Raw genomic sequence first — 15,970 nt, forward strand, 5'->3', positions numbered from 1 at the left:
GTTACCAAATATGTCATTTCAAATTCCCCCAGGCATTTGCGAAAGACGGTGGGTATAGAATATTGAATGAATGAAAATTTTATCAAAGTTCACCATGTCGACGTTTTTGTTTTATGATAATTTTACCACAAAATAAAGCGAGAAACAAAGTTAACAAACTTTCTGGTATATGAAGAAGGTTATGTCCCAATAGCGCTGCTGTATTTTTGATACCTACCACTGTTATAAGCGAGACTGTTTTCATGATAAATCTGAACCCCAACCACATGTAAAATTGTTATTGCTATTACGTTGTTGCAATAATTAAATAAAACATAACCATGAAACATTCGTTTTTATCATTTTAATATTTCCTAGGGTGTTTTTGATCCCTAATGTTCAGCTTATTCAACATCTATGCAAATCATATAACCCCAATTTTGCTATTTTCTACAATTTGCCAAGCGCACTTTTTTCTTGTTTTCAACAATTTTCCACATATTTAAATAGTGCTAAATTCCAGCTCCCTCTATCGGTACGCGGTAAAATTAAGAAAATTCGACGGAGGTTTCAATGGACCCTCGCTAGATGGCGCAACTAAAGAGACATTCAAAACAAGTGCATAATAATAATAATCTTTTTATCTTAAGACATAGGAAGAAATAAACTTATGTGCCAACGTGGCATAGAACAGACCCTAGGTCATTATAGGGGTTAGGGGAGTTGTTTAACGTTAATTTTAGATTGAGTGAGTATTTAGAAGTTTTTAGAACTGTCTTGGGGCAATATTATTGTAAATACTGATAGTAAAATGCTGCAAAGTTTGTAATAAAGTTGTCGCTTTTATTCATAGACAGGTGTATTCATTTTCTTATGTCGTGTAGTTTTTGTGCGTAGTGTTACTTATTGTTCTAAGTTTCCAAGAAACGCGGAAACACTGACGTCAGGTGTAGTGTGCGTTACTGCGATTTGAAGAAAATAAAGTCCTAATATCAAGAGATGTATTTTCAAAAATATTTAATGAAATTTTTAGACCACAAAAATCAAACTAAATAGACGTTAAATATGTTTCATTAAGTTCCTAGTTTTAGTGTAGCATTCTAGAAAAACATTAGAATTGTTTGTAAATATATTTCATGTGAAATTAAAATAATTATGAACACGATATTTGTGTTTTGAATCGACGCACCGCATTATATCATATTAGCTACTTTATTTAATAGACTGCCGATCACGAAAAAAGGCAATTTCATCATTTCTGATTTTAGTTTTCAACTGTAAAAAACACGTTTGTCCAATGACCACAAGAAATAGAAAAGTTCATTTTTCTCAAAAACTACTCAAAATTTCGTATGCTTCGTAATAACAGAAGATGCACAAATTCAAGCGAGTAATTAGAATTTTTAAAAATATCCATAAAATTCCGTTTAAAAAAAAAAGTTGGTAACTGTCGTGGCACGACGACACACCCTTTATATACAAAAATACTATAAACAAATTATATACTTAGGGTAAACATTTTTTTTACATATGCATTCAAAACATTTTTTCCGGCATGCTTTCTTTTTTCTTCAAAAAATTTGTAGTGGTCGACACTGTTTCTATTGCCATTACGTTACATAGCGCCATCTATCGATTTTTTGTGAGCCCTTTCTTTACCCGGCTAAGCAAAATTGACAAAACTCGCTCGTTTTAATTTCACGCCGCGATTTTTTCCTTTAAGGGTGATTAATTTCACGCGGACCGTTTCCTTATTTCTATTTTTAAAGGACCATGAAAACGATTTAGAATTAACCAAAACCAATTATGTAATAATTTTGATATAAATACCGAGGACATCAACAGGAGCATTCAATTCGCATTTAATTTCGCCACAGTCGAAAATGTTTAAATTTTTAATTTTTCTCATAGTGCCGGTTGCCTACGTCTTGGGGGCGCCCACATTTTTCGAACCCCACCACCATCTGCACGAGAAGCCGATTTTGACCAAGGAAATAATTCCGGTGCCGTATATCACCAAGGAGTTTGTGCCCGTACCCGTTGTTACGAAAAAAGTGATCCCGGTAGTGAAATATTCCAAAAAGTTTCCCGAGTTCGACCACGGTTACCATGGATTTGGATACGGACCATATGGGAAGGGCTTCGGGCATGGATATCACGGGCTAGGATATGGTCACGAATGGCCAGGCTACGGATACGGCCATAATTATTACGGATACGCCTAGCAGCAAGTTCTTTTTATCCATAAGATGGTTATAAACTTGTTTGTTTTTTTAATACCATTGTCTAATTTTATCATTGAATTCGAGGTAAAAATGTAAATAATATTACTTTTTTGTAAATTGTTTCCAAGTTATTTTTAAAAATATATCGAACTTATTCCCAAACTCACAGTTTTTTCATTAAGTAATCAACAGACATCATCATCAACAACACAAAACTGTATATGTAGTGTGTTTTAAATTTCAAAAGAACAGAAAACCGTTCAGAAAAAGAAAAACAATTGAAATACATAAAGAAAAAATACCAGAATATTTACTTTTTTGGTTTATAATTTCATTTGGTGTTTAATCATTCTTTTGAAACTTATCAAAACACTTTTCTTACCAGTCTCGTATCAACGCATAATAAAATTAGTATAGCTGTCTGATTGTATTTAGGTTAATTTGGAATCATTTTCTAAGCTTAAATAAAACTTAAAATAGGTCATAATAAAGAATTTTTATGGTGAAGCTCAATACTTATAACATCACTTGTTAGAATTTACGATATCAAATAAGGACGTCTTAAAGACGTCACAATTATTCGTCCTACGTTTCACTTTAACGAAAATAACGTGATCATCATGTGAAAGGTTATCTAATGATGAGAGTCACTAAACTAACCAAAACAAATGTTGTTCTTTAATTATATAGCTGATCCATAAATAATGATATATGTCAAAATAGCAGATTTTTCAGCTACGAAGTATTACGATTTCAAGAAATTTTCCTTAGACCAAAAGTTGATATTAAACAAGGTACAGTCCAAAGTAGCAATTTTATTTTCCTTTTTTTTTAAATAATTCCAGAAATATTTTCGCAAATCGGTGTTTATTTTGACATGAGAAATCCATTTTCGTAATTAATTTTGGGGCAAATTGTAGAGCTCGCTACGTATGGTACTTTTTGTGCATTTTAAACTTTCCAGCTTTTTTTCCAGAAATTTAAATTTGAAATTTTGAGTACATGATTACGTAATACTCAAAAATATGGTAGAACAGACCTTAACAGCGTTATTAATATTATTTTTTTTGATATTTTTACAACAAAAACTCAAAAAAAAATTACACGCAAATAAAAACAACTACAAAAAGAAGTTTAATTTTAGACTGAAGTAAAATACAAGAAAATCCGATTTGCAAATTTTTTTGCAAAAAGCTCGGTTATTTAATTATTATTTGAAAAAATCTTAAATGAAACTGCAACTTTGACACCCAGTATCTCGGTTAATATCAACTTTTGGACGGAGATAAGTTTCCAAGGACGAAGCGTCCAAGTGTGTAACGATTTTAGACCAATCAATATTTTCCGTTCTTTCCTTCTTTCTAAAATCAGCAATACCGACATAATTTTTGAATTTTCACACTATGATTATTATTATATTTAGCAGGGGTTGGATTAGCGTAAACTTATTTTTTTTTATTTCAAAATCAACGATTACCATAAAAAAATAATATTTTCGACCAAGTGGTATGCGTATTTGCAAGCCGCAATACACGAGATCCTTGGCTATTGAACTGAAAACAAGAACATTATTAAAAATTATTGTTTTAATAACGATAAGTTCAAGTAAAGTCGTTACAAAATCCGAACACTGTACTTTAAAACATTAGATAATTAGAATCATAGGGGAATAGTTGCAAAATGGACGCAATTTTTTCACTTATTGCCAATAAATACCTGCATTAGCAATAATTGATATGTCTAGTAAATGCGGGATACTTATAAAGGCGCTGGACTGCGATGGGTATCATTCGTTAGTCGCAAAACCGGCCGAACAATGTGGAAACTCGGATTTTTGTTTTTCCTTGCCATGTGTGCTGCTAGGGCCGCACCCAAACCGGGCCTCAGATCGCCATATGAAGGTGAGGTTTTCATTTTATACTCAGTTAAATTTTTGGAACCCCAACAACTTTTTTTTTAATTAATTTTGGTGTCTAATCATAACCCAAATCGAATTTATGTACACGGTTTTTTTTATGTGAAAGTGATACTCAACATTTGGTATAAAAAATAAAACGCAAAAGAAGAAAAATGGTAAAGCAAATCATTTATAGAGTTGATAATACAGGGTACGCGATCACATAGGGTGTTTAAAAGTAAATCAATTTTTCACCTATTGCTTAACTTAAATTTAAAATGATTTAAATAGCGGATTTTATTAAAAAGAAATAAGAAAAAAGCATTAACCTATTTATAGCATACAGTTCTTGTTCAAATATTTATATTCAACCTCTATGAACTTAAACAACTCAAAAGTTTTAATTAATTAAATTCTTTATTTCAACATGTTGTTTTAATTACAGTTAAATAAGATCTACCATCATCATTGAATTCATTGGTTTCCCTAAGACTCGGTTTTCTTGTGCTTTTTGTATTTCATTTGTTAAACTTTTTCTAGCCTGTTCGGTTAGGATACAACTTCTCGTCATTACTGGATGCTTCAATTTTTAGTTTCAGCGAATTACACTTTCATCACGTGTCTTTACGAGGAGTATGAAAATTTAAGTTGAATTCCGTATCGAATATTTTCTGGTAACTACACGCCTTCACACGTGATGTATTACGTTCATCATATTTTTTCACATACATTTTTCGAATGTCTAAGCCCTGATTTAGACATTTTTGACCTGAAGTGTGATGTGATATCGTGGAATGACTCTCACTTGTTGGAAAACTCTGAATATGTTCTATTAAAATTTTAATCTTATCTTCATCTGTTTTTCTAAATGAACCAGCCATTTTGCCATTTCCAAAAAGAATTGAAATTAACTTTCCTGTATTCATATCCCAATCCATTTATGCTTAGACTCTTTTGTCTCATACTCTTCTACATTATTTCTTTTCATTTTTCTTATATGTGTATAATTATGTTTATTTATTGTGTTTTTTCTGCATTTCTCGTTGCTTTCTTCCATTTGTAAGGGTTCCGATTTCACTTTTAAACTAAGTGATTCATCGGAAGATGATATTAGTCTTATTCGTTTCCATTTCTTGGGAGCTATACAAACAATACGAACAACGAACAACGAAATATGGTTTACTTGTATATTTATGCTTGCTATATATATATATATATATATATATATATATATATATATATATATATATATATATATATATATATATATATATATATATATATATATATATATATATATATATATATATATATATATATATATATATATATATATATATATATATATATATATATATATATATATATATATATATATATATTTCCGATTTCTTTGGTATAGTTTCAATTTTTATTGCATGGACAGAGTTTCCGGACAATAGTTTGTTTAACAATTTATCATTCTTTTTTCATGTAGATTAATCTACTTAAATATTCGAATATCGTTAAGGAACACTCTGATCCATTATTACACAGAAAAAACATGAATCCATCGCTGAGTATGACCGTACTAGTTAAATTACTAAATTCCAAGTACCACTCTCTCACTCACAAGTAATAACATCTGTTGAAGTTGACTTTTCTAAGGCCTCTTGACAAGGTTCATCATCCTACTCTGGTAAAGAAACTTGGAAATTTAGGTGTGCGCGGCAACTTACAACCCATAGTTTGGGGTTGTGAACGGTGAAAAGTCACTTTATGGGAATATGTCTGGAGCCCCTCGGCGTCACCCCTGGGATCCTTTCTATTGAATATTTGAAATTGGTTTCAACATTTAGCAACAGTCACATTGGAGGATGACTTAAAGAATTTCGTTCCCAATCGGACATTGAGAACTCCAGAATGATCTCGATAGGTTTGCTACGTACTGTAAAAATCACTAACTTTTTAAAATCTTAAATAGGTACTTCTTGTCCCACTCTTGGCATTGTCTGTTCTTTGCTACGAAATTTAATTCGGGTTATAATAATAATTACAATTATTATCGTTAATCCGGAAGATTATTTTTGAAAACTGACCAAAATAGTCTTTGTAATAGGATCGTCTCCACTGACCTTGCTTTTCCATTTTTTTCAGTGCTCTCAACTTATACAGGATCCTATCTTCCAGCTTACGCTCTTCGCTCCTACTGGCCGTCCTACTATGGTTACCCATGGTGGGGAAAATACGGATACTACGGATATGGGTGGTGAGGGGCCGATAGCGATCTTCTAGAGCACGTTTGCATTATTTATATGTATTTTTGATAATAATGATAATAAGCTGGCTTACAATTCTTGTGTATACTTTAATGCGCTTATATTTAATTCCTCGTCTCTAGTTTGAATTTTTAAACTCGGTTTTTACTGTTAAAGAAACAATTTTCAATTTTTTAGATTAGTGCTTGCTGTACAAGTTTCAATATTAATCAACTATCTGGGTTACTTTGATGTTAGCGTCATTTTATACGTTAAGGATATGGTCTATTCATAGATATAAGAAAGTGACCAACTGATTTTCAACGGACTATCGAAGAGTATTGTATGTTCAAATGTCAAAGTCACTTTCTTATATCTATGAACAGACCACACCTAAAATGACAGACGTGCGACGACGTTAGGCCAACTTTTTGAGAGCATGCCCGTTAAATATACAGGGTGTTTTCTAATTGAATTAAGGATGCGATTTTTGGGCTTATTTTAAAAAGAAACCTTCATATGAACGTATGTCCAGGGCGCCTTAACTTTTGAAACATAGGGTGGCTCAGTTTAAAAAAATAAAAAACTTTTTTAATATCTGTAATATCACTTTAGATATTTTAATGAAATTTGGCGCACATGTACTATGTATCAAGAGGGAACAACATTTTTTTAAAAATTTCAGTTGTATATTTTGACAGACATCGATAGTATGCCACTGATTTCGCTTGAAATAAAAATTAATTATTCTTACATTCTCCGTTTCTAAAGAAATTTAATTTGTCGATATTTTTTAATGTCGGTTTACGCTTAACAACGTAAATATCGTTAATATGACAGCATGCATTATTATCATCATTTCTTACTTAAATAGTTGTCTATGTGTTCAAAAAATCGGAACATGAATACGAAGTATGTAAATTCTGAGGTTGAGGTCCGCATAAATTACCCAACGGTGATTTAAATATTCTTTTACTGCAACTTAAAGTGAAATTTTCCACTAGGATTGTTTTAAATCGTGCATGTGAATGCAGCAGCATTAAAATACTCACAAATTCCACTTTACCTACGGCATTTTCAAAATCAAAAATATTAATCCACGGTTTTTTTAAGTTTCCAACAAGATCATAGTCACTTAGACTATCAACATGGATTACCCGTTTATGTATGACAAAATCATTAGTTACAATGTAGACAGGGCGATTCTAGTTGATTGCTAGATGAGTTGGGTTATACCCAAAGAATCTACAAAGCTGTTAAAAAAGTTGACCTCAGTATTTTGACTGTCAAGTGTATAAATTCTGCAAGTGATCAAAAACCTAATATAATAAGAGGGCGATACACAACAAATATTTTGCAATTTAATATTCAATGAAATAAACTCCAGGGAACCACTTTTATTTAGTCTGTTATACGAAAATGAAGGCTTCACGTAATTTAATGCAGCGTAGATAACCTTATTTCATCACTTTCGAACGCACGACATCAGGTCGCCTATGACGATATCAGTGCTACGTCAAAATGGTTAATAGCTTTTCCTGTTTAAATTGGGCCATAAACGACATTTTCGGTACGGCAATTTCTTAATGTCCGACCTGCCCAGACAATAAACACTAATTAATAACGTAATACGAAATACTTGACAAACAAACCGTGAAATGTTTTTTTGGTCCCACAGTCAAAATAAAACATTCACGGCCGACCGTGCACATTCTTGGTTTTATTGTGGAAAATTGAGCAACGATTGTTTCAAAAATTGTACCGCTATAAAAGCGCACGGCTTTTTTGCACCGTCGTCAGTCACATCTCGAATATTACGTTATTACAATGATGAGGTATTTCGTATTCGTACTCGTCGTTGTGGCCGGCACGAGGGCGGCACCCGGGTTTCTGCACGGCTACGAAAGTTTGGCCTTTCCTGTGGCGACCAGCTATAGCAACCGCTTCGACATCCACAACCACGCGGTACCTATTGTGAAAAGCTACGGTGCTCCGGTAATCGCCAATATCGCGGAGCCAGTGTACTCCGGTTATTCAGATCATGGCTACGGGTACGACTGGTAGACTGCCCGATATTGTACTTGTGATTTTTCATAATTAAATAGAGGTATTGATTTTTGCAGTAAATTTCGTTTTAATTATCGGGTGGGCGAGGATGGAGGTGGCAAACTTGATATCCACAAATCCCTTTACGATCGAAGGGTAAGAATATTATCCTATTATCTATACCGAAAGGCATTCTCATATAATGCCTCCTAGTACCAATTCCATTAAATGTTCCGTAATTCTTTGCGATGTTCTTACAACTTTTATAGCTTCTTCATAACTTCTACCATTCCTCAAAATACCCCCAAATTCTTGTTTTTGTCCTCATACCCACCACCTAGCTTCAACGTATTAAAAGTCAACCAGTTAAAATATAAAAGAATGACACATTTCAAAGCTTTAATTTCCTTTAAAACAGAAATTTATCTTAAAAGTAGTCAAAACTTCCAATTCCCGGATTCCTTGTTATTCATTTAAGTGGTTTTAATTTTACCTTGGCTCTTTGATAATTCCGTAATTGGTTAAATTATTTTTTAATAGTATTGTATATGTAACATATTATTAGATTATGCTTTCCATAATGTTGCTACATTTTAAATTACTAAATGAATTTAGGGACCTACTCCGGAGAACAAGGAGAACGTTTTTATCAAGATGGACTCTGAACGGTGTTATCAAGGGCGGTACACCGAAAATATGATGGGGTATTACATTTAGGGTTTAATCAGAGAAAGCTCATACGAACATAAACGAAATACACAAAATATTAATTTTCAGGCACCTATTTTGAATAAAAAAAAACGTTTCTTACCATAACTTAAAGTAAAACTATAAAAAAACACCGTAAAATTTAGTGATTATTGCCGAAAAAATTGAAAATTGTTCTAATTTCGAGAAAACCAAACTTTAATTAAAAGAATTTTTTTGTACCTTGTTTTTATTTTAAGACAAACTGAAATTTACCATATAGAACTCAGGTCCAAAAATTGCGTTGACCGTAGAAGTCGATTTTGCTCAATCTAATTCAAAAATAGCTTTTTTCTGTTCCAATCCACCCTGTTTAAGTTTTACATTATCTAAGCCATTTCCCATTTTCCAAAAAAAACACCAATTCGTTCAGAGTATCAAAATCTATTTTACGAAAGAAATCGCGGGAGGTCGATATGTTACAACGATATGTACATCGAAAATTATACTAACAGCTGCGGTTGGTCTAGTAGTGGTGGCCATATCCATATCCCAACCCGCCGTAGCTATATCCGTGTCCTCCCAAGCCGTGGCCGTAGCCCAATTCGTGTCCGTAGCCGTAGTCCAAGCCGTGTCCGATCCCGTACCCGTATCCGGCGACCAAAGGTTCGTGGTACCCAACAGAAGGGATCACGGTGTTCACTATGGGGGCGGCGACGACCGCCTTGGTGATCACCGGCGCTTCCGCGTACGTCTTCACCAAAGCGGGTTCGTGAATATCGATCCTCGAACTATAACTTGTAGCCGCCGGTACCGCCAAACCTCCGTGGAAGTATCCGGGTTTCGGTGCGCATAATACGCCCGATACTATGGCACACAGTACTACTTGCCTCAACATGTTATCGAGTCTGTTTTCTGCTCGAACTACGCAAATTATCTGTACCGAAATCTTCGCCGACGAGGGTATTTATACGGCGAAGGATTCGTTATGGCATTGCCCAATGTTCACGTCGGACAAAGAAAATCTCGTCGATGAAAATTGCTTCGTAAGAATGTGAGAAAAAAGGATTAGCGGCGTCACGCGTCGCCGACAATAGTGACCGTCAAATTTCAAGTATATGGAACGGCAATTACGACGATTGAAGAAACATTTTTCGTATTTGAATGCGGTCGTTTTTTTTTAAGTAATATCGTTGTGAAAATGGCGTTTTTTATTGCTATTGTGCAATGCCGGCAAACGCGGGTGCGTATTCCCCTACAACTTCAAGTCGGTTGAAGGTGTCTATTGAAACATTGGGTGATATGAATAAAATAAAGTACCTACTTCTTAGTTAAAATTCGTGAGTACAGAGCATCTGCTATTTTTCGAAGTACTAACAGTGAGTACCTACAGTGACTCACAGCTTAAATGATGCAGTCGCTATAACAAAAACTAACTGGTCTGAATATCTTTTTATTTATTTGGAAAAGAAAACAACTTATTGAAATTAAGTTAGCAAAGAGCCTTCTAAAAAGTGTGAATTACTTTTTGTCTTAAATATGCCTTACTTAGTTAACAATTAAATAAATTATATAATTAAATTATTAAATAATTAAATATTACTTAAATTATTAAATTATATGCTGGGGACTCTAACTTTCGGTTACTTCAATCGACTTTGTCCCCACTTTCATGGAAGATGTTGTGTCAGATTATAATCTTAGTCATCTTGCTGAAGAATAAACACTATGCATTCTGCGTATTTTATCGCCCCCCAAATACAAATTTTAATGCTATAGCAAGCGACTTTGACAATATTTTTTCTAGCATTTAACCGGATACAGATGAAATAATTCGTGTGGCTGATTTCAATATTAATTTATTGAACTTCACTAATTCTCTAACTAAACTGTTTGAAAATTACAACTTTGTTCAAATAGTTAGGGAAGTTAGATAGATAGATAGATAGATTAATTTATTGACTACGTTTCGTACAAAGGGACGTACAATTGGAGCAAGTCAGAAGTGATATTCAAGTGCAATAAAATCAAATTAATAAATAACATAAAAACACACATCTAATACAAACAAAATTAGACAGTACTATACAGTTTTATAGCGCATCGATACCAGTGACAGTGTCAATGCATGCTCGCAGGGAGTAAAAACAATGACGTTGCAGGAATTCTTTAATAACTGGTAGTAGATATAGATGCAAGGAAGGGGCATCACTTTGAATTTTATAAAATAAGGTTGACAATGGTCCCTATATCCTATATTAGCAACTACTCGAATGGCCCTTTTCTGCAGTCTAAAAATCTCCACAGCAGCTGAGGAATCACCCCACAGTACCGTGCCATAGCATAAGTGTGAATGCAACAAAGAAGTGGGTGAAGTTTCTGATCACGGTCTAGTTTACTGTTGTTTAAAAATAGAGAAATCACGTTCACAGCCAAAAGTTATTACTCATAGGGACTATACTAATTGTAATATTAATTTATTCGTACAAGATCTCTATTTAGCTCAGTGGGATGAAATTTTAAAAATTTTCTGCTATCTGTTTTTAACAAGCATTCCCCTTTTAAAAATATCATGTGTCATGTATCTGTCTAGATGCATTCGAACTTCTGATTCTGATAAAAGCTGCATTTGTTTGAAAACGCAAGCTGCACATAATTATGCAGATGCCGATATGTTCAGTTTTGTTTTACATTTATGGGGAGTGTCTGAGAATTGTTTGAAGAACTTGCAGTAGATTTAATGAACAAAATCCGCATTTGCCACAAACTTATGAGAAAAAGTTTTAAGTAATTGAAGCATATTTTCGAAACCTACGAAAAAGAGAACCTCCAAAACCTAGATGAAATGTGATTACTTTAATTCACCTTAATTGCAATATAGTGATTTTTTTACTTATAACTCGAAAACCGGTGAAAATTCATATACCATAGTTTGGTACTTTTTCCACAATGTTTCGCAGAATCCAAAAATGTAATAATATAGAGGGTTGTTCATTTCAGAAGCAAAAGTTGATATACTGAGCTGGGCTTAGTGAATAAATTACCTATCTAATATAAAGAAACACGATAACAAATTTTATGTATTATTAGATTCTTTGCCTGACAACGTGGTCGAACAAGATGCACAACTCGCAGTGCTTACTGTAAATCCTCTTTCTGGAGGTGTTGGATCCGGGATGAGCCTCTGGATCCGGGTTGATAATCTTTCGATCGAACCGATTTTGGAAAATGAGGCCTTTTTGTGGGTGCTGCAGCACTTTGTAGTTTAACGAGTCGTTGGACACCACGTCTTCGGACTTCCAATGGTAAAAACCCAAATCCGTTCTTTTGGGCATCAGTCTGGCTAAACCTGAAATATGTCATAAAAAAATTCAAAGCAGGATCTTCACCAAAGCAACATTGGTCGGCTAGTGTTTCAATGTTGCAAGTTTTAAGTTGCCCAGTTTACAAAGTCTAAGTTTGTATGTTTTCTTACAAGTCTTGAATCAACAAAAGAATAGGTTTAACCATGATTTGTGAATTGTTTTCCTGAAAACAGTTAAAAAACTCTTGATTAATAAGATACGACCTAAATTTTGGAATAGACATCAGCCCTGCGCTGTTCTAGGTGTAAGATTATCCAGTTTTTCCACAGAAAACTCCACACCTTTAAACATACTATCGTGGAGATTACATGCAGTACAAAGTTCACTGTAGTTGAATTTATATGATAAACCTTTATATGTGAAGCGAGTATTCGTTAGTCTACGTTGAACTAGAATCCTCCGGTTGTGTGGAGTGGTAAATTAGATGTCAGGTGTTTCCTAATTGAATGTCAACTATTAAGTTGGGATTTTTGGGTCCATGTTAAAAAGAAAACTTCATATGCCCTCTACGTTTTAAGTTTTAAGATACTAGGTGCGAAAGTTTTCAAAACTAAAATATATTTTTGTAATATGTGTAATGGCACACATTTATTATGTATAGTAAGGCATTATTTAGTGTACCCCTATTTTTTTTAAATACACCAGTGGCGGCCCTGCCGAATTTCATTAGTCTATATTGATTTTTCTTACCACAAAAATTATTCTTACAAGAAGTAATCATTTCTAAAGAAACCAAATTTCTTGATTTTTTTCATTCCGATGTATATTATTATCATTATTATTTCTTACTTAAGTAAGTAAAATTGGTGACTATGTAATTTTGGTTATACGAAGCGTAAAGCACGCGCCTTTAAAAAAAGGCTTCCAATTTTCTTTGGTCAAACGATCCGTGTAGTCTATGTACCCCGACACTTCTACTCCGGACTTGGTAAACGCCCGCAGGAATATAATCGTCGATAGGATTCCGATTCTGTTGGCTCGCTCTCTAGACGATAACTCTCTGACGATCATGTCGGCGTCTGGAGTTACCAAACCTTCGCTAGTAAGCTCGTAAGCCTTGTACGGGGGATAAAGGTACGCTAAAACTGCAGCGAGTCTTTTCTCAAATTGGCCTCTGGTCAATGTTTCTCCGGAACTGCGATAACCTGAAAATTAAATTATTAAATATAATAAATTTTACATGAATAAATAAAAGAAAATTAGTAAAAGCACGTTCTTAAAAGACATAAAAAGAATGTATTTATATTCACACTTAGTACATTATAAGTTAATGTAGAATATGGTGAAATTTCCAATGATTAGTGTCCTATTTGTAACTTTAAGATTGTGCAAGGTGTAACGTGTTGAACGTGTTGTCTTGAATTCATTCTAGAAAGTGTGCAAAGCTTGACGGATCGAACAATAATGCTTGTGAAATTTGCTCTCAGAAAGAATATAGCCTCTCACAGAATACAATCAGAAATGTAGCTAAAGAAAAACGAAGTTCGTTATATTAAAAAATTGTTAACGGGAAAAGATTTCATAATGAAAATCAGGAAGATTGATTTCGAAAAATAGTGTCTTTCACGTCCCGCCGAACTTGAAAGTTAAAAATCTTTATAAATAATAGCGAATTCCAATGATATTTTTTCAAATATTTCCCTGTATGATAGATAAAACCTGAAACTCTCTCGACAAAGTTTACGAAACTGTTCATATAAAATTATCCCATCTTTAAAGGTTTTTCATTTATCTTTTAGATTTTTTGCCCATAAATGACATACCCTGCATATTATTCAAACAAAGTAGGAGTAAATAATCTCCTATTTCTCCTGGTATATGAATTTTTCCAATATAGCAAATGGTTTTGGAAAAAATGCTTGTTTTCTGAAACCATGCAGTACGTCGTAATACTAAATGACGTGATTGAGGGCCTGTAATGGTGATTTTCATTTCGGTTTATTCAAATATCCCGAACAGGGTATGTATTTACGAGAACCGTAAATACAAAAGTTCTAGCTGTCGATGTGGCCTATAACACTATTTAAACCAATTGGCCATATTTTTCACGAATTTTGTTTTATTGAAATTGAATAACCCTGTACATATGCTTGAAATTGAAGTTATAGTACAAGTTAATAGTTATTTATTAGAAATTTCGTTTTTTCTGAAATAAAAAATAACAAAAAAAATTCAAAATTAAAAAAAAATACTATGTTATGTTAACACTAGTTAATCCTCTTATGGTACAAGAAATAATAAAATCAGATTTTGTGTTTAATATACCAAATTAAGTAAAGTAAGTAAACTATTTCGGCTAAGACCTAGGAGAGAGGTACGAAAACCTCAATATTTAAGAGATGTTAACGTGTTTAAATATTCAAAGGGAAGATGTTATGTCCGTGTTAGTTATACATATACAAAGTACGTTGTATACTGAATTGTTCTAAATAGATAAATTTATTAATCTAAATATTATCTATTATTAATGTAAATATTAATATCTAGAACAATCTGTTGATTTAAGAACCTAGGCTGTTAAGTCTTTCTCTGCAGGTTTATGTGACACTTTCATTACTTCTCTTTGACGTCGTTTCACTTTGTAACAAATTTGAAATAAGTACCACTATTATCATTAATGAAATAATTCCGAAGATGATAGGGTAATCAAATTAATCTTTTATTTGTACCTAAATTCGCTATGGTTCTGGCTGTTTCGACGCTTTGCAGGTAACACGCATCTTGAGGAGTTCCCAACGAATCCAGATAGTCTTCATAGGTTGCGAATCTCAGCAAGGTTTTGTCGGCTTCTATCTGAGGTGTCGCCTTCATGGACAATCTTCTGTGCGTAGTTAGATATCAGAATTTTACAACAAAAATCAAATTTTAGTTGTCAAAGTCACCATTTTTATTACGAAACAAAAAAATTTTTTACTGAAGACAATAGATTCATAATTTTCAATGTATTAAAAAAAGGCAGTTACCAATTTTGTTGTCTGGACGGATTTAATAATAATAATAAAGGGCCTCTATTCGATTTTGACGGAGATATCTCACAAAATATATAACTGTGGGGGCGGCCTCCCCCTAAAACGAGTATATGACACAATTTATAAAATAAAATATAGCATATAAATTATATAGGCATTTATTCAAAATGGTAGATACTGCTAGAGTAAATTCAAAAAATAAATACGTATATACAATTTGATAGTTACTAGTTTTATGATGAATGTATTGCTTAAGCTTTTGTTTGAATGAAGTTAGCGAGGTGATTGATCTAAGTTGGAGAGGTAATGGTAAACAGCCCCCTATGGCGAGTATTAACCGAATGAATATCTGATCCACGAGTAAGTTTGTCAAAAAGATACGTTGGACGTTGGAGAGATATTACGTTTTTAATTAAGACTAAAAATTGCGACTTAAAACGTTCGTCTAATGTTAGCCGGCGAGACTCCTCTAGGCTAGTAGATATATGATCGAATTTACGAATATTGTATGAGAATCTGAGACAGGCATTCTAAAGACGCTGAAGACTAACCTTGTCCTTTTGAA

The 15,970-nt window shown here is 33.3% G+C and overlaps 2 protein-coding genes and 1 long non-coding RNA gene across 3 annotated transcripts; 1 reads left to right on the plus strand and 2 right to left on the minus strand.

The window, feature by feature from the left end:
• Window positions 1-3,875: 3,875 nt before the first annotated feature.
• On the plus strand, window positions 3,876-6,434 carry LOC132707270 (uncharacterized). Its single transcript, XR_009619725.1, has 2 exons — window positions 3,876-4,105; window positions 6,238-6,434. It is a non-coding gene; the product is annotated as an uncharacterized LOC132707270 (long non-coding RNA).
• Window positions 6,435-9,507: 3,073 nt separating this feature from the next.
• On the minus strand, window positions 9,508-10,006 carry LOC132707591 (cuticle protein 64-like). The gene has a single exon (XM_060679500.1). It carries the CDS (start codon window positions 9,967-9,969, stop codon window positions 9,598-9,600), a length of 372 nt encoding a protein of 123 aa, XP_060535483.1. The 5' UTR covers window positions 9,970-10,006; the 3' UTR covers window positions 9,508-9,597.
• Window positions 10,007-12,157: 2,151 nt separating this feature from the next.
• Window positions 12,158-15,308, minus strand: LOC132707554 (cilia- and flagella-associated protein 299-like). Its single transcript, XM_060679453.1, has 3 exons — window positions 15,106-15,308; window positions 13,285-13,581; window positions 12,158-12,420 (listed from the first exon to the last, which is right to left on the minus strand). Exons 1-3 carry the CDS (start codon window positions 15,245-15,247, stop codon window positions 12,158-12,160), a joined length of 702 nt encoding a protein of 233 aa, XP_060535436.1. The 5' UTR covers window positions 15,248-15,308.
• Window positions 15,309-15,970: the final 662 nt, after the last annotated feature.

Source organism: Cylas formicarius, unplaced genomic scaffold (genome assembly GCF_029955315.1).
Source record: "Cylas formicarius isolate icCylForm1 unplaced genomic scaffold, icCylForm1.1 PGA_scaffold_9__14_contigs__length_23061073, whole genome shotgun sequence".
In the NCBI taxonomy this organism is placed as follows: domain Eukaryota; kingdom Metazoa; phylum Arthropoda; class Insecta; order Coleoptera; family Brentidae; genus Cylas; species Cylas formicarius.

Coding starts and splice junctions, on each gene's coding strand:
- LOC132707554 (XM_060679453.1), bottom strand. CDS start 15,247: ATGAAGGCGACACCTCAGATAGAAGCCGACAAAACCTTGCTGAGATTC. Junction 13,582..15,105: donor CAGAACCATAGCGAATTTAG/GTACAAATAAAA, acceptor TTTAATTTTCAG/GTTATCGCAGTTCCGGAGAA. Junction 12,421..13,284: donor TTGGAAGCCTTTTTTTAAAG/GCGCGTGCTTTA, acceptor GACATATTTCAG/GTTTAGCCAGACTGATGCCC.
- LOC132707591 (XM_060679500.1), bottom strand. CDS start 9,969: ATGTTGAGGCAAGTAGTACTGTGTGCCATAGTATCGGGCGTATTATGC.